The sequence below is a fragment of the Liolophura sinensis genome, chromosome 1 (genome assembly GCF_032854445.1).
Source record: "Liolophura sinensis isolate JHLJ2023 chromosome 1, CUHK_Ljap_v2, whole genome shotgun sequence".
Classification (NCBI taxonomy): Eukaryota; Metazoa; Mollusca; class Polyplacophora; order Chitonida; family Chitonidae; genus Liolophura; species Liolophura sinensis.
This window is the reverse complement of record NC_088295.1, coordinates 76,187,049-76,214,210: the sequence shown is the minus strand read 5'-3', so window position 1 is coordinate 76,214,210 and position 27,162 is coordinate 76,187,049. Positions and strand designations below refer to the sequence as shown.

The 27,162-nt window shown below is 40.1% G+C and overlaps 2 protein-coding genes across 2 annotated transcripts in view; one reads left to right on the top strand and one right to left on the bottom strand.

Moving 5' to 3' along the window:
• Positions 1–6,148, top strand: part of LOC135464077 (DNA topoisomerase 2-binding protein 1-like) — a 29,445-nt gene extending 23,297 nt beyond the window's left edge. Inside the window, exons 36-45 of the mRNA XM_064741566.1 lie at positions 334–502; positions 805–859; positions 1,213–1,343; positions 1,667–1,760; positions 2,079–2,185; positions 2,884–3,006; positions 3,782–3,903; positions 4,265–4,334; positions 4,645–4,778; positions 5,438–6,148. Coding sequence (XP_064597636.1) covers positions 334–502; positions 805–859; positions 1,213–1,343; positions 1,667–1,760; positions 2,079–2,185; positions 2,884–3,006; positions 3,782–3,903; positions 4,265–4,334; positions 4,645–4,778; positions 5,438–5,519 — 1,087 coding nt within the window. The 3' untranslated portion in view covers positions 5,520–6,148. The remainder of the gene's footprint in view (positions 1–333; positions 503–804; positions 860–1,212; positions 1,344–1,666; positions 1,761–2,078; positions 2,186–2,883; positions 3,007–3,781; positions 3,904–4,264; positions 4,335–4,644; positions 4,779–5,437) is intronic.
• Positions 6,149–7,309: 1,161 nt separating this feature from the next.
• LOC135464068 (hemicentin-1-like) lies at positions 7,310–23,288 on the bottom strand. The gene is made up of 14 exons (XM_064741554.1): positions 23,261–23,288; positions 21,557–21,931; positions 19,896–20,216; positions 18,112–18,381; positions 16,344–16,607; positions 15,279–15,626; positions 14,129–14,263; positions 13,535–13,562; positions 12,875–12,960; positions 12,372–12,440; positions 11,452–11,490; positions 10,759–10,983; positions 9,373–9,437; positions 7,310–8,164 (listed from the first exon to the last, which is right to left on the bottom strand). The coding sequence occupies exons 1-13, from the start codon at positions 23,286–23,288 to the stop codon at positions 9,388–9,390; spliced, it is 2,238 nt and encodes a 745-aa protein (XP_064597624.1). The 3' UTR covers positions 7,310–8,164; positions 9,373–9,387.
• Positions 23,289–27,162: the final 3,874 nt, after the last annotated feature.

Below are 27,162 nucleotides of genomic sequence, written 5' to 3'. Positions count from 1 at the left end.
TAAGGCCTACCCCACAGTCTCACCCTGTGTAGTTCGGTTTATCCCCCAGTGTCACCCAGTGTAGTCTGGCTTATCCTGCAATCCCACCCAGTGTAGTCAGGCTTATTCCGCAGTCCCACCCGGTGTAGTCTACCACAGTGGGCTGAAGCTTTAAAGGACTGAGAAGATTCAGGTTGGAAAAGGAGAGGCTAGTTGTGAAACTTTAGCGAGCGAGCTCAGAGTCCCACCCAGTGTAGTTAGGCTTATCACACAGTCCCACCCAGTGTAGTCAGGCTTACCCCACAGGGCTGGAGTTTGGTGAGATTGTATAGACATGTGTTTATCTGTGTTTAGGTTGGAACAGGAGAGGTTAGCTGTGGAGCTTCAGCGAGCTCACAGTCCCACCCAGTGTAGTCAGGCTTACCCCCCTGGGTTGGAGTTTGATGAGAACGCCCAGTTTTCAGACCTGGAGAAGGATGACTCTATGGAGATTCAGTTTAACACAAAGGCGAAAGAGGATAAGGTGTGCAAATTTAACATGTTGAATAGTTTATATACATACAAAACAGGACCATTTACTGACAGCCTTCTAAATTCTAATACATGTATAAAGAAACATTGCAGTGCTCTTTTTTGGAATAATTTTGACTTGTAAATTTAGGGGTTTTATTTCAGATATTTATATATACAACTAAATTTATGCGTATTTTGCTGGATACCTTAATTTGTTCTTGATGATCTTCTTAGTATGTTTTTTTGTGTTGCTGGGATGTTTGTGTGTGGATTTCATGCTGATGAAATGCATGTTTTCTTGCAATATTTCAGTCTTCAAAAAAGTCAGGAGAATTCAGAACCCCCACACCAGAGCCTCCATCCTTGGGTGAGGTTCAGTTTGTGCTCAGTTTTGCTACTCTAATTTGTTACATGTAATTCCAGTGATTGTTTTTTTTTTTCAATATATCTGATTTGTAGCATGTAAAGATGTGTACTGAAGAATGAAAATATTTGAGAACTGTGACATTTGACCTTGGAAAATAACAGAAAACTTACATGTACATGTTTTTTAGCCTGGGTTGTATGCATTCAACTTTGAGTTAATTTTATATGGTAAAGGTGAAGATCTTTGGTTTGCCTCAACAAACTAAAAAATTAAGTTTCTTAAGGCCTTTTTATTCTTAATTTTAGTTATGAACAAATGAGTGATTAACTAACATGCTGTTGTTGGTATACCAGGATTTCCTATAGCCCAGGCAAATCAAAAGGAACCAGAGCCTATAGAACTGATTGAGGAGGAGGGTAAGGAGGGTGAAGATGACCCCGCTCCACCACCGCCAGTGTTTATAGTCTCAGGGATGCAGCAACAGGTTAGTCGTGTCTTGTCAGGGTGACCTGAGTGAAAGTTTTAAATCATGAAGGTCTGTGAAATAATTTGGAATAAACATTTTAATATTATTGCAATCTTTACACATATTAGCTCATCAGTATGTACATGTATATGGGTTTTAGTCTTAAATATTGTCACATTTGTCTCAAATATAGTTTATATCTCACAATTTCTGGCAAAGGAAGAAGTGGAAGTGTAATTAACACCAAAGCTGTATGAAGAACATTTTAGTATTCATGCAAAATTTAAACATACACATAGTAGATGATTAGTGGATGTATGGATATTGCATTGTGCTTTCAGGAGAGGGATGACTATGGTGCTCTAGTTGAACAGTTAGGGGGTCGCATGTTGGAGGGACAGCATTATGATTCCTCCTGTACTCATTTAGTGGTTGGTGAGTGTTCAGAATCTGGTCCAGTATCAGATATTGACCTAGAGTCCCACAGCAGGTCATATTTACAGGAGCAATTCCCTCCTTCAGGCCAAGCAGTATAAAGCAGTTACTTGTATTACAGTAGCATAACCCAACTCTTCCTGCAGCTTGTGCCAGGATTGTCATAGGCATGGAACAAATATGCTCTGTTTTTTTAGGAGTTGCCAAAACCAGATACTTAATTACATATTTAAGAGAGCTATTAGGATGACATATCAGCATAAGATGAAATTGATAAGACTTTCTTTGATTTGCAATGTTTGTGTTGGTCTGTTCCAGGCAACCCCACAAGAAATGAAAAGTTTTTAGCTTGTGTGGCATCAGGAAAATGGGTCTTGCACAAGTCTTATTTTGAGGCTTGTCGACAAGAGGGTCATTTTGTTCAGGTGAGTTGTAATATTAGAATAAACGTTATACAGTACTTTGTATGGTTTACAAAATCTGCTCATGTTAGAAGTGTGAGAACAAATGTAGCTGATAAAGCAGTTGAAGGTCAGTATACTGTATGTTTTGATGCATTCACTGCAGGCTTTTGAAACAAAATATTGATTTAAACTTTGTACTTAGAATACAGGATGTTGAACAACGGCCAGTTTTGAGTTAAAGTATCATTATTTACATAAGTAATATTCTTGGGTTTGATTTTAAATTGCTGATGTATCATTTACTGAATTGTTTATCAAGAAAGGGTCAGGTGTTGTAGAGACTTATTCCTAACAGTCTTTCTCTTATTGTACCAGGGCCTTTGTAACCTGGTGGTTAGGGTGCTACCACACCACAATAACCCAGGAGCCTTTCACTAATGCGATGGTGGTGAATTCACGTCCACCACATGCTGGCTTCCTCTCTGGTCATGCACAGGAAAGTCTGGCAGCAACGTGCTGATGGTTGTTGGTTTCCCCACTTTCTGCCTTGTTTCCTCCTGCCATAATGCTGGCAGCTGACATATAATTGAAATATTCTTGAGTAAGGCATAAACACCAATTAAATAAATAAGTAAATCATACTTGTAATTGCTTTAAGTACAGATATTATTCTAGTCGATACATTGACCATTCATTTTCTTTGTCAATACTGGTTTCAGGAAGAAGTGCATGAGTGGGGTAGTGATGGCACCCGAATTATTCTGGCAAATTCTTCTGCCCTGACCATGCGGCTGGCTGTAGCCGCTCATCGCTGGAGGATTCGTATACAAGACAGTATTAAGGTACATGAGTACTCATGTTGATATGAAACATGTTTATCCCCATGATATCAAGTCTTAAATCATTCATTCATTGAAGCATGTTTATGTTAAATGACCTCATCTTCTGAAACGAGAGTGGATCAGGTTAGCGGATGACAAAGATCTCATTTGGTTGGATGTTGTATCACCACGTCATAGACAAGTGTACACTGCGGCTCTAGCTCTTTTATTGCAGTTAGTTTAATGTAATTTCAGCACCAGTAGCATTGTCAACTTTCAGCATCCCCCCTCCTCACTCCGCCCTCCCCCCACCCGCCCAAAGAAAAAGTAGGGCCAAACTGCAGTAATTCTTCAACCTTTTCACAGGTTTTCAAGGTGTTTATTCAAGCATATTCTGAAGGCATTATTCGGTGTTGACTAATAAAATTACACTTTTTGTGAAGCCTTGAAACTGGCCAGTGCAACTGTCTAAAATAAATTAAAAGTGCACATAAATAGCGGTATAGGTTTCTCTTTCTTAAAAGGTTGAGGAATTAGAGTAGTTTCATTGCATATGACCTTTTTCTTATGTCATCAGGATTTTAATATCCAAGTTAAGTGACTTTATAAACATAAAACTGGATTGGGGCTTCTTAAGAACATTTTGAACATTATGCTCTGAAAATGTGGCAAAGATGTAGATGTATAAACTTAAGTGATTTCACCAGCTAAAGTTGGACCATGATATTGGATCTTCACAGTATCACAGATACTTTATGTACAATGTTGACAACCATTTCTGCTCTTCTGTGTTAAGGCAAACCAAAGTTGTCGGGGAGCATTTGAAGGTTGGAAAGTTGTATTATGTACAGATAAGAATAAGGAAGAGAACTTCAAGCGGCTGTTGGAAGCTGGAGGTGCTCAAGTTGTGGCAACTAGGTAAGGAAAGGTATCATTAGAGAACAGCATTAAACCCGCAGACATCAGTTTTGAGCAGTTAATGTCATTGAATGACATTATGCATGAGACCTTGTATTGTTTTATTATGGTACATGCAATACTAGACTGTCCGATAGTTGAATTATACTTTCATTCTAAGCATTGAAAAAGTATTAAAAGTCAAAACATCAACAATTTATAGTCTGGTGATGACATACATTTGTCTCGGTACATTTCCTGCTCTTGCTGAGTACTACTTACATGTTTTCATGTATCATCAGAAATAGACAGAGAGGCAGAAATATATACAATGCAATGTGATGTTTTGCTTCAGACTAATACTCCTCTGCGTCTCTTTCAGACCACCTTTTTCAAGCTCTCTTGATGCCACCCATGCATTCTTAGACCTGCACAAGATTAAGTTGTCACAAGTAAGTGTGTTTTTTAATGTCTCTGATTTACTATAATGTGTGTCATCTGATGATTCAATGTATCCCTCAGCCATGATAGCTGTTGTGAAACAAGTTGTACAATTCCAAGCACATGTACTTATCAGCTCAATGTCTGTATACTGGAACTACATGGGTATCATGTCTGTTGCATTTGACATGGCATTCCAGTGAGGCAGCACTAGAACTATGTCCACACTGGAACCAGCCTGCTAACTAGTACACACTGTTGTCATTTTACCAAAACGATGTTGAAAGCGAAGATGAGCAACAACACTGTATGTTGTTTCAGGATGATTTGGAGCAGTTACTACATGATGGTGTGAACTGCCTGAGGCCTGACTACATAGCCTCCTTCTTGACTGAGGACCCCCCTCCTAACCCTGACGAGAGCTGTCCTACGGAGGTGATGGCCCTGAAAGCCAGGTGAGATTCTGTCAGAGAATTAATTTACCTGTATGCTAAAAAGACATACTATTAAACACAACGTCAATAATAAACTGAAGGAAATATGTTAAAATGTATCATAATGTAACAACTTCAGGATGTCACAACACTGGTTGTTTGGACATAATGAATAGATCTAGGTTTCTGGTACGTTGATAGTTCAAAACACAGGTAGACTTATGGAAATGTTTCTGCCCTGAAAACTTGCTTTGGGGCCTCCATGGCAGAGGCGATAAGCATGCTGGCAGGGTGCACTGACCCAGGAGCCTCTCACCAATGCGGTTGCTGTGAGTTCAAGTCTGCTCGTGCTAACTCCCTCTGCGGCTGTTCGTGGGAAGGTTTGTTAGCATCCTTCAGAATGTCATGGATTTCCCCGAACACCAATCAAATAAACCATATGAATAAAAATAATTTTTGGAGGCAAATAAAAGTCAAGTAATGGTACTCCTGGTGCTGAAACAATCATTTGTCTTATTACCATATCCTTCTTCTGAACAAATCTAAAAGCGTCCCTCTAAGATGAATGAAACATTGCCAACAAGGCAGATGAGTAACTTAGATAAGATCAGAAATTGTAAGTAACATACCAATTTAGTGGTGAAATTATATTTTACTGATGAATTTTTTTTATTGTCCAGTATATCTGGTCCAGAACAAACAGCTAGGAAGAGGAAGGCGTCATCTACTAGCGACAGCGGTAAAAGATCCAGACGTGTGTAGATATGCGAGATGATCTGGGAAGACAGAATCAGTGTGTAAACTAATGGCGATAAGCAGGATTCCACTGAAATCTGAAATCAAGCAGTGATTTGGTCACTGCCGACTGAACAAAGTGTGAATAGTGGAGATTGAGAGTTGTATGAGCATGTAGATATGACCGGTGTACAGTGCTTCTAAACATTTGACCCATCAACATATTCCATTTAAATTTCATGAATCAAACTTTTGTCCATCATACTATCAAATCATTGCTGGGTGAATGGTTTGTGCAAAGGAAACAAGACTCGTTTTTTATCTGATGCTGACTATTCTAACTTGACACTTTCTATAGAATCACCATGAGTGAAACATCTTTTTTCATTCGATTGCTCAAGGGCTCTTTGTCAGGTAGTGTATTTATTTTCTAACAGAATTGATGAGGTAAACGTTTCTTACAATGTCAGTTTTCCAAAAGTATGTGTATTGTTAATCAACAAATTATATTTCTTTTCTCCTTTAATCCTTTTAGTAATTGTATCAATTTTTAAAGACATGTTGGAAGTCTGTACCTACTTAAAATTCCGTACAAGAAAACTTGTCATGTGGCCTTGTTACACAAACCAGTGAGTTTTCAGTTGGGCTCAATAAATAGTCACTGAAAATTGTGGTCTTATTCTGTGATATCCCCATTCTGATACGAAACATTCCATGTGACTTCTTGGTGTGGAAACTTAACAAAATACAGTGTATATGGATGTCGGAACATCTGGACCCTTTTCAGTAAGATACCCTGAATGATCCCAATTTTCGCCCCCACAAAGTGCATTTTTAGAGGCAAATAAACGTCGAAACATACTTTTTTTCACTAGGATATAACAATACCTTCCAAACCAGCCTTAAAGCACTTTCCTAGAGTCATTGGAATTCTCAGAGTACAGTAAATTGAGCAAGTTAGTCATGAACGAAAATTTAGGCCCTTATACACAGCTGTCACAATGCTGCGTTAAGCACATTGACCTGGGTGACATATCTCTACACTGTACGTGTATGTTGTCATGGAGGTCACGCCAGGCGCATTTCACGAATGTTTCGTAAAACAGGCCCGGGGATCACGAAAAGAACTTAGACTTTCAAAAGACTTTTAGAAAGTCAAAATTTCAATTCACTTTAAAATGGTTATTTCTTACATAACAAGGTCAAAGTATTGCTTAAAAGCGTAAATTCTGGGCAAATTGTTGTAACAAAAAATTCAGCTAAAATAACGGAAAAGTTTAATCATTGAATTTTACTTAAGTCTAAGATCGCTTCGTGATCTCGGGCCAGACACTAGGAGCCGATTTCACAAAGTCATGTTTTACTCGTGTTATAAAATCAAATACACTGCATAGTGTTTGGCCTGAAAAGTTCAGTTTGTGACAGATTTGTCTCGGTTTAACACCTATTGTGGATTCGCAGTGTTAATCCCAGGATCTAAAAACAGGGGTGTTGAATTTCAAATTTTAGACTGGCTTTGGGGAGTCGACCCATATTAATTCCCAAAACATTCGCGGTGTACTTGAAATGTCATGTGTCGAGAGTTATTGATGTCTGTCAAGCAATGCTGACATTCCATGCTAATCACTGCCTTGAAACGCATGTGGAGATGTCCAAATGTTGGCTTCTGCCGAAAGTTTACTAACCATTGAGGCTGCAGTTTCGAGTTTCAGCTGTATCTTTGTCAAAAAGTTTGTCAGGTTACTGGCAAAGGACAGAGGTTTCCTCAGGGCTCTGACTAGCTGCCTCATCACGTATACCTGACTGCCGTAATAAAACTGAACAATTCTTGAGTACCACATTAAACGCCTGTAGTGAAACACATATAAACGGAGCAATTTGCTACTGTACATTGGCGTTCATGAAATCACCAACAATTCAGCGATATTAAAGTACGAGGAATTTTGGGTTTAAAAAATGTTAATCTGTAGATTACATACACGAACATATTAAGAGCACTTAGAACCGTGTCAGATATTCACGTGATACTGAAGTATTTATGTGTTTATTTGATTGGTGTTTTATGCCGAACACAAGCTTATTTCACATATACGACGGCGGCCAGCATTATGGTGGGAGGAAAACCCATGATCCTAAAGTAGGTTGGCTGCTAAAATATAGTGAAATTAGTAAGACATCGTATTAATCACGGTTTTTATTTTAATATGTACATTACCCCCAACCTATGTTTTATCCAGCTCCTGCTGTAATAATTATAATAATTACGGCTGAATTCCCAAGAAAAGAAAAGTTAGTTTGCACATGAACTATATTTAAGAATCAAGCGGAAAAAAATATACATCCACAAAACCAGTAACTGTAGCTAGAAAAGCGATTCAAACAAACTGAGCGCCATATATAAGAATCCAGCAAGTACAAATACGTACATTATTATGAAAGCCGTGGAAACTCCACAATTTTCTACATGGCATGCAACATTTCCAAGGGTCTCATTTGTGATTTGACGAAACTGTCGCCTTGTAATCAATGAACTGTTTAAATGACAAGAGTGCTGCGAACCAACAACGAAGCCCAGGCCCCTACTTCCGGTCCATGCCACGATATCGGGCCCCCGCCTCTACTTTTGGTCCGTGCCTTTTGGTCATCAGCAGTATATGCCGGTGTCCGGTACACTAGGCACAAAAAAAGATAAATGTTTTAAATAGTGTGCGTACACAGTCACCCTTTAATTGCTGTGTGATTGATTCACCTATACAAACACCTTGCAATTACAAAGTGTTGTCAAGGGCTCATGACAACAGATATTCGAATGCCTTAATGTCTACATGACGTAGCAAGTGTCACTTCTTTCGATGGGTTCATTGGTATGCGGTACAAGCTGGCCCGCAAGCCTCGTTAAGTTTCGAGGGAAGATTCAATTTGTAAATCCCACTTTTCGAATAGTTCACATCACTGTAACGTACTACGCATACTGGGTGTTGCAAATCTCTTTCAGTTTTCTCGAAAAAAAAAATGTCCGGTATTAAATTTTATCAAGACTGGTATCAACCCTGACTTCAGTTTTGTTACACTTTTGAGAACTGACGCTTGGTTTACAGCACCAATAAGCCTTTTGATCTCTCTAAATGGAGTCTCAGTCCAGCAGAGTGGTAAAAATGTCCAAATGCGACTCCTGTAACTCTAGTATTCGTGTTGATAGAAAGTCTTCCTAATTATTGTATGTAAATAGACCAGGAGTTACAAACAGTCTGAGAGGTTAGAGAAAGGAAACAGGACTGGTTGGCCCGGTGTCAGTATAGTGTGACTGCGTGGGGTGTCATGTTTGAGAACTGACGCTTGGTTTACAGCACCAATAAGCCTTTTGATCTCTCGAAATAGTCTCAGTCCAGCAGAGTGGCGAAAATGTCCAAATGCGACTCTTGTCAGTATAATGTGACTGCGTAAGGTGTCATGTCTGGTGTTTTCGACAGGATACTTCAGTGGTGGCAGCATTTTGGCTACATGGACATGCCTTGCCACAAAAAGACAGAGTATATGTACACACACTAATAATGACTCATCACTGTCTATGACTGAAAAACTGTTGAGTACGACGTGAAACCCCAAGCATACATACATACATACATACATACATAAGATTGATGCTTGGACAATACACCTTGAATTAAACCAAATATGGATCTGGCGAGCGATGCACTCTCCAGTTTCCACACAGAGGTCTACGTGAGATACAAGGTAAGAGGAAAACTATCGTTTTATAGATCCTTCCATAGACATACGGGACGTGATTTTATAGGCAGTGAGAACAGGTGATGTATCTTACTCACTATATGGATGCCTATGATTAGGACAAAAAAACAAAAAGAAGAGAAATACTCACCTGCCAACGTTTTCCTTAGATAAAAGGTGAATCTGGGGCGTAATACCCACCAACACAAGGTCCAGCTGTAGTGATAGAAATAGCAGGTATGATACTTAAGTAAATGACAAACCTGTGCAGGATTGTGTGATCTGTTTTGACCAAATCTTTGAATCTGGAAATACAGTACTGTCATGCTGGTGAATATATATCCAGCTGTATTTTAAATACTTCTATTTTAAACGTCATCCTCATAAACTTTAAGACTTCCACATGTCTACTTACATTCTGGTACTTGACTTAGAGTAGACAACGGAATGTTCGGTTTTATCCCTGGTTTCTCCTCCACCATCAACCCACTCCAGTCGCTTTATTTATTTATTTATTTGATTCGTGTTTTACGCCGTGCTCCAGAATATTTCGCCTATACGACTGCGGCCAGCATTGTGGTGAGAAGAAACCCACGACCATCTCTATATTTAGAAACATGGCCGAATATTGACTTTTGTAAAAGGTTACCTCCTCTTGTAGCATACAGAAATCTCCAAACTTCAGACACAGTATTGTATTGTGATTTTGCAGCCTACCATGTTCCACACTTCAGTTCTGGCGTAAAGATGGTTGGGAATTACAAATACTTATACTACATTATCGTTAGAAAGGAAGATCGTATTTGGTGTACTAGAGTTATAATTCGCTGTCAATCTGTCATACTGTGTACATGTGCGATCCTCGAGCGAACGTTATATTATGGGAATTTTTCTGCCGCCTTAATGGAATGTTATGTCGTCGGACGGACGGGTTAGGTCAGTGACGGATTTCCCCTTCTAATTCTTTCATTTGAGACTTTCCGCAAAATACAGACCCAAGGGCGTTTAGTTGGGAGTCAAATGCAACTCATTTTTGTATGTAGTTGAACCAACTCAAAAATTCTGAATTTCTATCGGCAATATGTCCCTTTAAACAACTGGAAATTATTTCAAGGTTTTATGGAGGGTGTACAATGTCGTTTATACCAACTAAGGATATCGCTTGTTCTTATCCAGCTTCAGCAATGCTAATAAAACAATTTACACACCAAGCTCAAATTAGCAGTAACTGCAACATCCAAATGTCTTGCACTCGGGTTTGTTAAGTAAATGGCTCGTGTTAAAGGATTGGGTGTCCAAAATTTGACCGAAGGAAGATCGGTTCACATATATATCATATAATTTCGTTATCTGCCAAAAACTAACAACATGGGTGAGGATGTAAACGTATATGTGTACATGTATGTCATTGGGCGAGAGTTTTTTGGATTTTTTTCTTTGTGTGTATTTCTTTCTTTTTTTAAATAATATTCTCATAAAATTCAGATTCTGTGGCAGCTGTCAATTGTGAATGGACGAGAATGAGGAGAAAACTTACGAAAGAAGTCTGGTTCGTCCCTTCGTCTTTCCTCTGCCCCCCTCCCCCTTTCCTCTGTTTCCCTCTCTTCTGTTTCCTCCACTCTCCTGACCTCGTTTCCCCTCATTTTTCTGCTGTCCTCTCTTCCCCTCTCCTCTCTTCCTCGTTGCCCATCTCGTCGATTGTTATCCTCTTCTGCCTGGGCTGAACGTTGGTAGGACATCTCAAGCCCACATGCGGGTGGCACTAGAGAGAAGAATCAAGTAAAGCCATACATAGTTTTTCTGTCAGCTCGGCAGTTAGAGTGTACAGAATGGTGATTTTCACGAAGTATGGACCCTGGATACCGGAGAGAAAGATTGTGTCCCTGAGGGCAATAGTAACACTCTTGATAAATACTAGAATTTTCTCTTCTTCATAATTCATTCTCAGACGGCCCAAGGTCCTAAACTACTAAATACTGTCTGTAGTTTGAATCCCAAACATTCAAGCTTGAGAGTTTTCATCTTTTTGGAGAAATTCATACTTCTTGTTGGAAAGAAATGACAACATTATTAGATGCCCAAGGCATTTTCTTCCTTCCATCCCTTTGTTCGTTTCATCACTGAACTGATGATTTGTAGACACAAACGTTATGGAAAATTGTTAAGATGTTCGACCAAAAATCTCCAAACGATTTCTGATTTAAAAAAGTATAATGAATGAACATCTCACGTGTAGCAACCTTCAGCTCTTCTGCACTCAGGACACTATCTGACAACAAAAATAAAATAGTTTACTACATAGGCCTAGATAATTCTCAGTCCGCACATATTCAAGTGACGTGGTTTGCTTTCGATTTGGTACATTTAAGGTGTATTATAATATTCATCTCTGAGCCCCACATCTTGTGGAGAACTGATTTCGTAAGAGGTATACCGAACATTTTCATTGATCGAGGTCGAAGGATTAAAACCAAGATCTCGCTGGCTCAGTGCGACTGTATGGAAGTTTGGCAGGTACCTGGCGAAAGGTTGTGATTTGTTTCCAGACTGAAAAAGAAAACTACAGACGAAATAATCGGTGCGTTTATGATGAATTTTAAATCCTTCACACGGGCAAAGTTATGGTGGTTTAAATTCGAAAGTGGCTTTGAGCCAGTTTGACGTCGCTCGTGTGAACGCAAAGCGAGGGCAGTTAATCGGGTGTATTTGCCCCTGCTGGCGACGTGGCTTTAAGTCAGTTTCAGGACTTGAGCCCGCTTATCTGTTTCGTGTGAACGATAACTGGATTAAATGCCCAGGATACGTGGTTCAGATTTGATCCGGTTTAAATTTTGGCTGTGTGAATTGGGTATTTGAAGTGTTTGAAGAAACTACCAGTCGATTAAATTGTATATGTACATTATTCATGGTGTGTTTCTGGCTTTACGTCACCATAGTGTCGCTCGTATAGTATTTCATAATGTCGACACATATAGTTGCTCAACCCATGCCGAATGAGGTCGCGGGCTCAAATCCTGCTCTTTCCAGATTTGGTGTTTCCAAACTATGGATTGAACAATCATTGGTGGACGATTCAACTACGGTAGACCACGGTTTCATTATGGTTTTGAGTAATCAACCTTTGGTCCATGCTATATTCAAAATACTTACTTATCGGCTGTCGCCTGGTGCTAAGCCTGAACCTGGAGTTCAGCGGTCCTTGGTAATACACAGGGTCCCCTTCAGTGGAGAGATAAAAGAATATGGGATAAGTATCTGCTGATGAAGAGGCCATGCACCTTATTTGATTTAGAAAACATTTGTTTACATATAGCTATTGTAAGCTTTTGTTTCTGATATATCGATACATTTTGAAAAGAGTAAGGTATTATAAATTCCAAAATAACCAGTGAAATTATAATTCGATACGTATAAAATATGTTTTTTATAGTTGATTTTTATACGAAATTGAATATAACTTTTTCTATGAACTACTGCCGTGTAGATATGATGACACAATTTATGTAACAACGTGCACCATTTAAACGATCGTGGTAATTGGAGGTTGAGGTGTTGAGCGGACAAGAAAATTGTTTGCCAGGTATTTGAAACAACAAATTTGCCAGAGGAACTAGAGATTTCCAGGTTCAATTTAGTTTATATGTAATACTTACTGTTATCCATGTCTTGGAGTTCTTTGGCACTCGGTGGATTTCCAGACCAAGTATAGTAAATGGAGGACAATCGCTTCATTGGCCACCTGCAATTAAACATTGGAAGACGCTCTACATACATACATATATATATATATATATATATATATATATATATCGCAGCACTCTTGTCATTTAAACAGTTCATTGATTACAAGGCGACAGTTTCGTCAAATCACAAATGAGACCCTTGGAAATGTTGCATGCCATGTGGAAAATTGTGGAGTTTCCACGGCTTTCAAAAAAAACCGGCGTAAAAACACCAATCAAGCTTTGGCCATAAGCAAAGCTGTATGTAGGTCCTCGCTCTGCTGATATTCTTGTTGTATTCTCATGATGTATAAGTCTGAAGTTCGGAATGGGCAACTAATTCGGGCAGGAATGCCTCATTAATATATAACTAGGCATTGGGGGGTGTGTCTAAGGCATCAGTATCGTAGCATAGGTCACGGCTTAGAAACCAACTTTCACTGAAATTATGTCAGAAGAATGTGGGCAACAAGAAATAAAAAGGAACCTAAAGGAGGTGAATCAGAAAAGTGTAATTTGGTCATGCGACTTAGTAAATGTGGAATTGTTAATTCCAAAATTTGCCATCGCGATAAATACGTTATCACTTACCAAAGTCGATCTTTTCTGCGTTTAAGCACTGAAAACACAGAAATTCCCCTAGAATTATGAATCATATAAAACAGCACATCTGTTTATTATGACAAGATTAAACAGTAACATTCTGACAAGCACAGTTCTAGGGTTGGCTCTGCAAAGTTCTAGAAGCCTACATTAGGTAGTAACTTCGTCTAGATATGTTTATTTATTTGATTGGTGTTTTACGCCGTATTCAAGAATATTTCACTTATACAACGTCGGCCAGCATTATCGTGGCAGAGCCCGGTGGAAACCCACGACCATCCGCAGGGAAGGAAGACCTTGCCACGTACGGCTGCAGAGGAATCCAGCATGTTGTCTAGATATAGGTAACAATGGTAACTATATTGTGGCCACTCATGCTAATGACACATGTTGCCCTGGAAGCTACTATCAAATAATTAAGCCCAAGATATAGGCTGTAGAAACGGGCCCGGTGCCCAAAGCCCAACAACCATTTCTGACCACCAAATGTGAGCTTCATTTCAAGCATGATAAGCGAAATTACGCTATTCATTCAGTTCATATAACGCAATTTTGATGCATTGTCATGTATAGCAATTTTACCTTTAACTGAGAGGCCGGAGATCTTAAGTAGTCCAGTACAGCCAAATACAATTGCAGCCGTACCCAAGATCGTCCCGAACAGGGCAATGTTGATTACCAAGAAGTGTTTTAAGGCCACGAATGGAGGGAGCAGATCTGGAGAGAAAACACAGAAGCGCTAGGTATGTGACATATAAAGTACATTTTATTTGTATTTATTTGTTTTATTACTTACTTGACCTGTTCATTTATAAGGTAATTTAGATTCCCTTTACTGTTTTTGGAGCATTGATGACTGAAGGATGTCGAGGAAACTCAAGTGGTCGTTTGCAATATGTGATGTTCGTTAGAAACTAGTTCTTTTCCACAAATATTCTGCGCACTTCTGTACGCTTTTCATGGGAAAGTTGGCTAGTAACAGTCATCGTATACTAGTATATGAAAAGGTCTTGAGTACGTCGTGAAACACTAGTCCTTGGAAATTACTAGCGAACTAGCGAACAAGTGGGAACGTGTGATGTACAGACTGACACGTCGTATTGGTGTTCTTCAACGATTGTAAGACGTCGACCACTTATTGTCACCAAGGCCTACGAACAATAAGGTCACGAGAAACTTGAAATTTCACGTCGAAAGCCGGGATTGAACTCCGACCTCCGAAGGAATTGTGGGATAATCGGGTAATAAATTGTCATATCGTGTAGCCAGAAGCAGATATACAAATAAGAGATTAACGCAAAGCATGTATGCTAACCATGGCGTATTTCAAACATATGCATGAGGTCAGTGTTAGGGTAAAAGGGAAACCTGAGTGCCAGGAGTAAACCACCGACATTTGGCGAGTTACTGGCGAACTCTCTCACGTGTGACACACGTTATACTGGTGGATGACAAGAGGTTTCTAGTAAACTTCATGCAAGACCACACCAAGACAGCATGTTGATGGCTTATTGGCACTAAGACGTCAAATAATAATGCGATCATGTGAATCTAAAACGGTTTGTATCCTAGATTGCGGCATAGCATGCATGCTAACCACGGAGTATTTCAAACGTATGAACGAGGCAAACTATATACCGTGACATTGTTTGTAATTGAAACGGTATATCCTCCTCCGGGGGTATGCAGAGAGAGCTAGGTGCCACATTGACGAGCAGGGCATTTCACTTACCAAGACGATTATTCCCGAGGGATAGGGTCAACTGAAGGGACACTTCACCTTCGCTGTTCTCCACACGGAAGTTGTACAGCCCTAGGTCCTCTGGGGTGACATGACTGAGGAACAGTGTGCTGCTGGTGCCTGGGACTCGGGTCAACACCCCGTCTACGTACAGAAGAACCTCAGTAGAGTCTTCATAGTGATACAGCTCCTTCCCCACAGAGGTGTTCGCCTCCATTCTGGACCATGATAACGATGTATAGGGAGGATAGGCGTAAAAAAGCACGCGGAGAATACCCTTGCCTTGAAGGGTAGCATGTGAGGACATCAAACTGTATATGTAGTCGAGACGTGGCTTGGCTTCGAAAAAGGAAACGTTATACATGTATTCAGGCATATTATTAAGGTACGTTTGTGTAAAATTTGTAACGCGAATTGAAAACAGATATGTGGCCTGTGGATTAAGATCTGAACCGTGGACACTTGACATTTATTGTGAGTGCAATATACTATTTTAGAAAAGTAACAGGTTGTTCGCATTTCTCGAAAATACGTCTGTGTAAAATGAATAATGTATACAGTTAGGGTGGTCACAACGTGTCATGATCGTCGTCATCTAATTAAAGATACTGTATGTTAACAGCCGTGGTTATTTATACAGAAATTATCCTTGACCTTTTTATTGTATATATTCGTTGATATTTATTGCCCTTAACTGAAATCTGGTACCCGCCTCATTTGTTTCTGGATTTTTTGTTGCCCAACATTAAACAAACTGAATCTTTGGATCAAATGTTCCGGAAGCAGGGATTATTGTTGTGGTTTGAGAAAATTTCGAGGGCTTTTTTGTTCCCCTTGTTCGCTGAGATTAAAGCGAAGGGAGGTCTGCTGAAGTGTGTTACCTTGAATGGGAACCAGGGACGAGATTATCTTAACATGGACCTATCGTTTTTGTTTTTTTTATATAAAATGTAGTAGAAGTTTCAATATGACAATTATGTAACTCAAAACACAGACTTAGACAAACATTTGTCAAGACTTTTCCCAGTAAGCAGTATTAGGGTTGGATTCACTTACTGTTCGCGTGGACGTAGATATCCGATTTTTTAGCTGCCCCGACCCCGTTATCAACGTTACAGACATACAGCCCTGTTCTGTCCATTCCAAAGGGCGACAAATCCACAGTCATCTCCTTTCCGACAGTGTGATTTCTCCACCGTTTAATAATCTTGCCGCCGAGGGACTGTGTGATCTCAAATATGTAGTCGGTGGGATTACCATCTGCTGAGCACTCCAGTCTCTCTGTTGTATTGTCAAAGGTAAGATTTACGTCTGGGGCATCTGTCAAAGAGAGACATGTTCAATTTCATATCCCGTAAACCCAGAATCTCAAGCACATTTTGATTATTTGATTATCTGACTGTTGTTTAGCTTCATACTCAACGTATTTTTTCCCCCACTTATACGGGTGGTGGTCGGTGTTATGGGTATAATGGAAACCTGAGTGCCAGGAGTAAACCACCGACGTTTGGCGAGTGACTGGCGAACTCTCTCACGTGTGACGCACGTTATACTGATGGATGGCGAGTGGTCTTTAGCAAACTTCATGCAAGACAACACCAAGAAAGCAATGTTGATGGCATAAAGGCACTAAGGCTATGAGTAATACTGGAATCAGTTCGTGTCCGAGAATGGGATTCATCTCACATCTCGGGCAACTAACAATGGCCATGATCACTCCTCATTCCCTGGTTACAAAAGCCGGCTTCAAGATGTTCAAAAACCACACTATTGTCTGTTGTCACGCTGTATTTCTTGTGAACTACCCTCTTTGTTGCACAATGGTACTATAAAGACTCAGTGACATATTACAGCAAAGAAGTAAAGGGGCTCGGGTTGACTTTGTCTAGGCAGGAAATGTTCCCCATTGATAGGTAAGCACTCAACCACGAACCCCTCTCTTCGAACAGGGGTTAAATTCATGTTAGGGTTCGTTGGCTGTGTTATGTTATAAACTTAGATACATCCTTATTTACACCGTGGACCTCCGCAAACAACTGGATTTTCTTCAGGTATTCTTTGATGTAAGTTGTCTTTGTGCAGATATATACTTACTGGAGAATATAGCAAGCAGAGCCAATACCTTTACTGCAGTATTTCCCACACGAAAGAGTTCTATAGGTTAGTCGTGACATAAATCAAATCGTATCTCCTTAGGAGTTTACAGTTAACAGCTTCATATGTTGCATTCCAAAACTACTTAAACCCGGTTAAAACACTAGTTTGGACTAGTAAGTGATATTGTCTCCTGTAGCAAGAGATTACTAATATGCGTGCATTGTGCTGCTTCACAATAACCACATGTCACCATGACAGCAGGCATGATGGTAGTACATACAGTCCCTATGTACTGCCATGCTTGTTTTATTACTATTTCACTATTATAATGTTTACACTTAAACGGAAGACACGGTAAAACAACAAATTTTGGTCAAATCACTGACGGGTCAGATATGCACAGCAGACTGGCGGAAGACAAACGTAATAGCATTTTGAACTACCATTTTCTGTGTTTTACTCCTGAGATGGTAGCAGAAGAAAGGTTATAACCACTGACTTTTTCCTTTTTATATATTCGAACTCCTCAGTTCTCAACAGTGTATTCAAGAAATACTTTAGTATTTGAAAATGTACTTAATGAAACTAAAATTATTAGCCATTTAATGCAGCTCCTGTGTCAAAACTGACGTTGCTTCACAACGAGCAAAACTGCCATGGGTGACGGCTTTCGTATGTGTTTTAAAACTTTTTTCGAAAAACAACTAAAAGTAATACGCTAACGTACATAGTACGTCCAGTTTGATGATGTCGATGCTATGGCCGTGTGTGTTGCTTGCCGTGCATTGATACATCCCTCTGTCACGACGGCTGATCTGGCTAAATCGGTAGTCTCCGTAAGTTTCGTCATCAATCGTTTGGTTCAGGGTCAGTCCATCAGGGGTCAACAAGGACAGAGACGGGGTGGGATTTCCCTCTGCCCGACAACTCAGTACTATTTTGGATCCTTCCACGGGAAGTGGTGGCACTGTTGTCAATGCAGGCCTGGTGGGTGGGACTGCAGGAATTAAACATTAATTAGTGAAATCTGATTATAAGGTTAATTACTGAATGTTAAAGAACAAAACTCATCAGTACGAAGACCATTAAAATCTGTATCTGAAAATACCTTCAGATAAAACTTTCTTTATAGATTCAATCAGCTTTTTTATTCTTTTTAATGGTCTTTCCACTAATAAATACTGTAATTCATTTTTACAAATTCTTCCCCTGTAAAATACATGGGCTCTATACTCTAATACTGTAACCTATATCCGTCAAGCATGGTCGGTATGCACATAAACCTTCTATCCTTCTTTTAAAACGCATACCGACAAGTGCGAGGTTACTTCATGTTATGTTTACACTTGGTTGTCATGCTGGCTTCCTCTCCGGCCGTAAGTGGAAAGGTCTGCCAGCCACCTGCGGTTGGTCGTGGGTTTTCCCCTGGCTCTGCCCAGTTTCCTCCCACCATAATGCTGGCCGCCGTCGAATAAGGGAAATATTCTTGAGTACGACGTAAAACACTAATCAAATAAATAAATAAAATAAACTTGGTTGCAACTATTTCTAAAGGTGTGATAGAATAATTAGGACCATAGGCCTTCTGATAGGCCTGCAATAAAACTTGAAACCGAAGAAGTCATGCTTGGTTCACCTTTCCAATTTCTCACTGATCTATTTAACAATGACGAGAGTTTATCGGTGACTGATTCTCTTTGTTGTTCAGTGTGCTGTTGGGACATTGCAGAACAGTGTATTGCACATCTTAAAGTCGTTGTTTTGTACCTCATTTCGTTTCACGGTTAACTGGAGACTGGTCATAGATATATGTGTAGATTACAGCCATGCTGGTGAGACTTCTCAGATTCAAGCACGGTTAAATTTGTGTATTTATCTGATTGGTGTTTTATGCCGTACTCATAGTTTATAGTCTATATTCACATAGTTTAAGACGTTGGAGCAAAACATACTATTCTCACTATTCCTGTTTGACAACGTGTCCAGTTGGATGAACTTGATGTTTTAGTTTTGATGTTTATTTTGCATCACTTAATTGCCATTATATTTAATGCATATTTCAAACGTCAATGGTTGAACATTTTCGGAAATGATGTCAACGATGAACTTAGCAAGACAAGGTAAGCACCCCCACCCCCGCCAACTCCCACGCAGGCCATGTGTCCCGAATAGGGTCAAACCAATTACTTTAAAATGGGGACTTGTTGGTGACTTGAACGGCGCTCAGCACTGAGAGGTTAGAGCAATGAAACAGGACTGGTTGACCCGGTGTCAGTATAATGTGTAATGGTGGGGGTGTTACGTTTAGTGTCTTTAGCATGGTACTTCAGTGGCGGCAGCACATTGACAGTATGGATTCGCACTGCTACAAAAAGACACAGTATATGTACAAATACCTTATTGTTCCTCATCGTCATATGAATGAAAAATAGTTAAGTGAGGCATAAAACCCCTAGTATACATAGATATATACATACCCAAAAGAAAGGAAAAATAGCTCTAACCACTTACACAACACGTTCAGAGAGGCTGTGGCACTAGAATGATGTCCTTCGATGATTCCATCTGTGGTCATGGCAGTACAGGTGATGTTTTTACCTGTCATCGCTCTGTCTGCCTCTAGTCTGATTGTGACAGAATTCGTACAATTTTGAACTATGGTTCCTGGAGACAATGGTCTTCCAGATACAGACCAGGAAAAATCCGGAGCAGGATTAGCCCGTGGAGCCAGGCAGGTGACCAGCGTGTCATTCCCTGCCGTAACATCCAGTACGCTACCAGCTCCCTTTGCATTTGGTCGAGCGTCCACAAGTACCACTTTCTTAACAGGAACTGAAAATAAAAATATGAAAATCATTTCAAAGAGTCTCTGTAATCATGACCGTGACAATGGTCGAAGCGTCGACGTCGGAAGACCCAGGGATCAAGCCCTGGTTGGGTCATACCAAAGTCTTTCAAAATGCTATTCATTGCTGCCTCGCTTGCGCTCAACGCTGTGAGATTAGAGCAAGGAAACAGGATTGATTGGCACGGTGAGTATAATGTGACTGATTGAGGTGTCATGTCTAATTTTTCAGTGGAAGCAGCTTTGTTAAAACATAAAACTATATCAATCGGTCCATACGCAACTTTTCCACGCCTTCCACTCTTCGTAAATGATATAGGGGGTGTTTTCTTTTACTTATTGCAAGCACCTGCACACTAGATTAGGTTCATTAGTGTTTCTGTGTTAAAAAATTGTCTGAAATGCATATAGGTTTGTTCTTTTTGATAATTTTTGTATATGTTTTATTCAATCTTGAGGGTATACGTGTGGTCAGCTATCGGTAAGACTCAGAGTGCTACTTTTTCACTGCTCCAGGCCCGTGATGTGTGGATGATTTGGCAGTGTTTCTTGCTCACCGACAGCTAGGGCTGTATTATAGCACCAATCATTAACAGGTGACTATAACACGACTGCAAAATGGTGGAGCCCAAAATGAGGTATATTTTTTTGGCCATGATCATCTGTGCACAAGGGTAGTTGATCAGCAAGGAGTTATTATGGGTAGTTGATCAGCAAGGAGTTATAATGGGTAGTTGATCAGCAAGGAGTTATAATTAAAATTATGAAATGAACATTGACTGCCAAGATCGTGTTTTGCCCTACTTTCCTTAGGTCTACTGTTATGTAAAACACCACTGTATTTTACACATATAATAAATCCAAGATGTATCAAAGCCTTCTAGATATCTGAAATGAAACATGGCCATTTTCATGTAAGTGAAATATTTTGTTATAACGTTCGTTATATTAAATGCCAATATATAAATATATGCGTTATTGCATCAAGCATATGTCAGAACAGACTGGTTTTTAGTTCATCTGTTAAAAATTATAAAATAATGGGTGGGTGGGTGGGTGGGTGGTTGAGGTCACTTAAATATGTGTTGCACGACCCCCCCCCCTCTTTACCGTCCCTCCACCACCCCCAAACCCATCACCGCGCCCCTACCTACCGTCCCCGCCACTTCATCACTATCCCGGAAATATGATGTAACATAAAAATAAGAAAAATTAAGACAAAATTGAGGGAATGAAAGCATAAATATATTGTACATTTAGCCGTAAACATCATGGCTTCTACCTCGTGGTATCTCCTAAAAGTACTGAAGGAAGAAGACTGTCTTACCAATGATATCAATTTGAAAACACTGTCCATTTGTATTCTCATTAACAAAACAGCAATAGATGTCTATATTTGTGGTGGACGTGACGTTCTTGACAACCAGGGTGAACTTTCCGCCGTCTCGGTAATCAAAGTAGTCATACTTATTTAAACTATGATAAATTTTATAATTTTGCCATTCCGAAATCCTGACGTAATCATCGGCGGGAGGTAAGGTTGCTGGAATGTATGGGGTTTTGACCAAGTACCACGTTACCCTTGACACTTCCCCACTGACGTCAGGGTCACATGACAATTCCACGCGCGAATGTTCCCGGATCTCCAGAGTTGTGTTGATGACTGCTGTTGCGAAGTGTCCAGCGGTAAAAGCTAGAAGCACTGAAAAAAGAAAGAATTTGCAAAACTCTGGAATTAAGCGTATCATTATCAAAATAGTGTTGGAACTTTTCAAAATGTGTCAAAAGTAAGTTCTGAAGCTAACACCTCCATCAAAACCTACATGCTCTGTTTCCATCTTTACATAGAGATACTGTGGTGTGTACTAGAGACCATGTTATGTAATATATCGCTGACTGTAAAACATTGGTTTTATCATATTTGCTGAAACTGTTTCTTTTGGTCTATTTTCATTTCGTGGGAGTGTTTTTCAACATAGAGACAGAGTGAGGTGACCCATTGCCTTACATATAACAAAGTCCTTTCTAGATACTTGTAATTAAGTATACGCATAGATCTGGGTTAACATAGTTTTTTACAACATAGTACGTGGCTTATCTAGTTCACATGGAAAACAAATGAGAGTGTAATCCGTGCTGACCACAACTGCATGTCAGGAAAATCTGTAGAGTGGAGATTTAATTAAGTGTTTATTTATATGATTTGTGTTTAATGACGTATTATTTTATGGAGAGACGGTCAAGTTTTTTGCTGGGGGAAGTCTAACAGAGGCTGCAACCATTGCATCTCTCCAGGCATCTGACATGCTTTCTGACTAAACTCCGCAGCCGGACATTGAAAGCCAAATTTTTAGCCCCGCTATATAATTGCGGGAAGGGATATTTTGGACGTGCTGCAAAGGCGATTTAGAACCATTGATACTGACTGCGAACGCGAGCACGGGCGAATATTTGTTCGTGCTGGAAACCCGCAAAAAATGCCTGGAGAATGATTTTTTGGAAACAGCTCCCGAGAACAAGTTTTACTAGTGAATTAATGTCATGAATGACATATGACTGTACACGGAGGCTTGTTCAGGAGGCCTCCTCATGACATGCAGTGGACAAGGCGCGAGCAATTCTGGAAATTATTCCATCCTTTAGGATAAAAGTCGCACGCTTGCTGACTTATAGACAGCATTTAATGTGCACAAACAACAGCATAGCGGGTGAAGCCAGGGAGGGGATGATAGCTTGATAGTTGGCCAATGGTCACACATGTTACACAGTTAGGATTTTATTGCATTTATCTTTGTATTACCTATGACCCTTACCCCTTTCGTAATGAATTTCAGCTAGAAATGACAGGATAAGCATTAAAAGCCTATTTCAGTATGAACGATGATTCGCGAGGAATGTCCTTCGGGTTTAGCATAAATTCCCTTAAGCGCGCTGTGCATGCCACCGAAGCCTCTATGTTGCTAACTTCTATGTACTACTTAACATCATAAGACAGACAGTTATATAGAAGTCACATGCAAGAGTACCATACCTGTTGATGGATGTAATCTCGCAGTCATCCTTACTGCCTGACCCTACATGCACCAAACTGTGTAAAATGGTAAACCATGAGGAAATAACCCGTTATCATGGCCACAGGAAGTATGGTTTCAAATTAATTATCCGTCAGATTACTAACTTTGCCCTGTTGTTATATGCAGCTACAGTAATAATTGAATTCTTCCTGTTGTCTCTACACGCAAGGCGGGAATCATGGCAGCAATTATTTGTGACAGGTGACAGTGACCAGTGAGTGGTGTTTAGACCCATTGAGACGTGTGCGCTGAACGAGTCGATTCACAATCCAAACTGAATTCTCTGGAATGTGCTAGATCTATGCGTCTAAACAGACATTCGTATACCAGAAATCAATCAAAATGGACGTTCCGGATCAGTAATCGCCAATTCCCAAAATGACATCTAACACAATTCTCCAACAAAAGAACTAAGAAAGTATATCAAATACGAGATAAGGACGAAATCATGCAAAGAGAAGCAGTCAACAGTTTTCAATGACTCAAGGAATGCTCTGGCCGGATAAGTGAAATCAGTATTCAAATCGTGCACCATGAGGCACAAACCTTACAAAGGAGTGACGAAGATCTTTTTCCACGTGCAAAGAAAGATCATGACGGCAGCAGTAACATAAATCTAGCCCTATCTTGATCAGGTGTTGTGTGGTAGACGTAGTTGTCACAAAAAGTACGCTTTTCATGACTGTTGCCAATAACTGACCTAAAGCCATCATGATAAAGTAAAGGAGGCCCCCGCATCCAATACCCCCTTCTCATAAAACAAAACCCACCCCCGTACCACATAGTGCGTGGCTACGGTACTGTGTGGTTGTATGTATGGCAGTTGACACATTGAGAGTAAAACTTGCGCCAAATAACTGAAAAACAGCAATACATCTCCAATACACAAGTTTAAAGGAGAAGAAAACCTAAAAACATGACACTATGGGCTGAAAAGAGTACATTTTTTTCTATTTGGTGGTGCCCGCTGCATAATTTTGCGATTTTTCCTCGCCATACACGTAAAGCCTGAAAACGGCAAAGCTGGCATAAATCGCTGAATCCATCGCGTCCTCCATCTTTAACACGCTGTAATTTATGCTGGGGTGTGTTGCCTCTCAGCCGATGAGAGTCAATATTACTGCCGGCTTGTTCGTGTGAACTCGAAACCTACATCCAACATTCCGGTTTCTCCATCGTCAAGCGGAAAACGAACTGTACTGTTCGCTACCTTCTTGGAAGAAAAGTTCTACCGGAAATGTACGAACTGCACTTCGGCGGTTTCCGACGGCAATTCTCCTCCTAACACAGAAGACTTTAGGACTAGTTCTTAGGCAAAATGGAGTCGCCCACAGCGGATTTGGGCGCTGATTTCATTTATAATTTATGAACTTGAGGTACAAATTAGAATTTTTTATGGCATGTACCTGCGAGGAAAAGCATACACTTTTCGATGATATTGGATTGATACTTAAATTTTCTTCTCCTCAAAATAATTTAATTATTTATTTGATTAATGTTTTACGCCGTAGTGAAGAATATTTCACTCATACGACGTCGATCAGCACTATGACAGAAGGAAACCAGGCAGAGGCCGGGGGAAACCCATGACCATCCGCAGGTTGCTGTTAGACCTTCCCACCTACAGAGGAAGAAGCCAGCAAGACCTGGGTTTAAACTCATAGCGACTACATTGGTGAGAGGCTCCTCGTTAGTACGCTTATCACCTCGGCCACGGATAACCCACGCAAGTGTAATAACTGTATACAATACACACACAGGGTTTATGCTACGATAAAAACCATCAATTTTTCTGGCTTACACGGAAGTTAGCAAAGAACGAACTACTAGCCACCCGGAAGATTACTCACACAACATATATATATATATGTGTACATGATAGCGTATTTTTGTTATATATATATAAGACATGGTACCGCGTGGCTCATAACGAAAGGTTGATTCAAGTGTTGGTACATGTACGATGAAGAGAAGCAATGTTACAATGCATTGACACGATACTATACGATTCAGTGACGCGATGTTGTTATCTTGCGATGATGCATCACCATGCAACACCCATAAATGGTTTTGCGGCGTCGCAGCACCATCACATTAATCGTAGCTAGAAATGAAATTTTAGAAACTATTTTATATGGAGAAGTCTGGACAAGTGGAACTCATTACAAAGTGTAATTACAAAGGTGAACTGAAAACTTTGCCTAAAGCAGATACAACTATGAGGAAGTATTACTTCTGGCGGACTTAGCTGACAGCCATCTCAGCTGAGAATATCTGAACATGGAGCAAGCTGCCACGCTTCACAGAAAAGCCGTGTTTCCTGCAGGCTTATTTTTGTTATAATTTCTACAGTTAATACGTGAATGCCTGCAAAGGTCAACCCTTATCAACACAAGGTCATAAACTCGTTACCTATCAACAAGGTTACACCCATTACTCAGTGTGTACTATGCACTCTGTTAGAGTTTCTTGTGAAATCTGATGTGAACTAAGTCTAGTAAAGCACTTCGGATATCACGACTGGACAATGACCTCTTTCTGTGACGACCTTGCTAATTAAAATTGAAACACTGTCCAAGATGGCTATGATTGCCCATTGTTAGGGTTGAAACATTGGGTTACCAAATTCGCAAAAAAAATCCTTTCTGGCTATTTCATATTCCCTTAATTTATTTTGTGTTTGAGGCTAAATCATCAACTTTTCCAGTCACATTTAGCTTAGGTGAGTCTATAATCCTGCATGTATTAATACAACGTCTTAGAAAATATACATATACGTTTATGTTGTTAATGTCTCATACACTTTAGATCCCTCATTTGATAAGAAATGTCCTGTCTCTTCATTGCCCTCCTTCAAAGTACATGCGTTTCTCACAGCGATTAAGATTAAAGGCAGAGGAATCTTCGATGTGAGCAAACCCTTTGAAGTCTTCAATCTATGAGTCGAACAGACATTCGTATACCAGCCGTCAACCAATAAGGGCGTTCCATGTCAATAATTGCAAAGTTTAAAATGGCTTTAAACTAAGGTTTTCCTAAGGTCCCAACGCACAGTGCGGAAATTAAGTAGCCTGCTGCGCAGCCGTAACTGCTCCCATTGTTACTGAAGAAACGTACGTACCATCGTTGCAAATGCTGATCCAAAGCTATAAGTTCGTCCCTGAACATTTCAATTGATGCTGGGCCTCGCCACAACTGTGCTCCACGTGAATCAGAAACAATGGGAATGCCCGCCAGTGGGGATCTCTTACCCACATCGCTGCTGTGACTCACTAGAAATGAAATATCGCCATCTCGCTCACATGAAAAACACACTGGCCCCCATGTTATCACTTCCACAAACCAACTTCCTTTCACGATACAGGATGCACCAACACCAAAAGCAGCAAGGAACACGTATTCTATCACACGAAATTTGGTGATTCTTGAATTATGAAGGAGACAACATGGAGACCTGTGACCTGTTCAGGTTAGCGACGAGTACATATTTCGCTCCTAGTGAGCTACAGCTGCTATGTGTGAAAAGTATGGTTAGGGAGCAGGCATCCCAAGTGTTTCTGTTTCACGTGGATCGTAGTTGTTGCGAGACTCGGCGATACCTGAGAGGTGCAGAGACGAACTTCCAGCTTTGAATCGGGTAGCATTTTCGACGATCGTACGTACGTTAGCTCTGCGGCGGTGACGTGAACACGCTAAGCTGGTCCCAGTTCCCAGGATAATCGTGACGTCATTTCCGAACATTTTAGACCGAAAAATATGAAAAAAAATGAGGAATGATGAAATATAAAATGTGCCTCAAACATATTTTTTTTATATGATGGCATGTCCTTCGTCACTCTCCTTAAAACCACCCTGTTCT

Bases quoted from the DNA above. Each gene is read 5' to 3' on its own strand.
- LOC135464068 (XM_064741554.1), bottom strand. From the start codon at position 23,288: ATGACTGCGAGATTACATCCATCAACAG. The intron at 20,217-21,556 runs GTAAGACAGTCT...TTTTATTTTCAG, and splicing joins TTTTCAAATTGATATCATTG to TTCCTGTTAAGAAAGTGGTA. The intron at 16,608-18,111 runs GTACGTTAGCGT...TCTCTTTGACAG, and splicing joins CATCAAACTGGACGTACTAT to ATGCCCCAGACGTAAATCTT.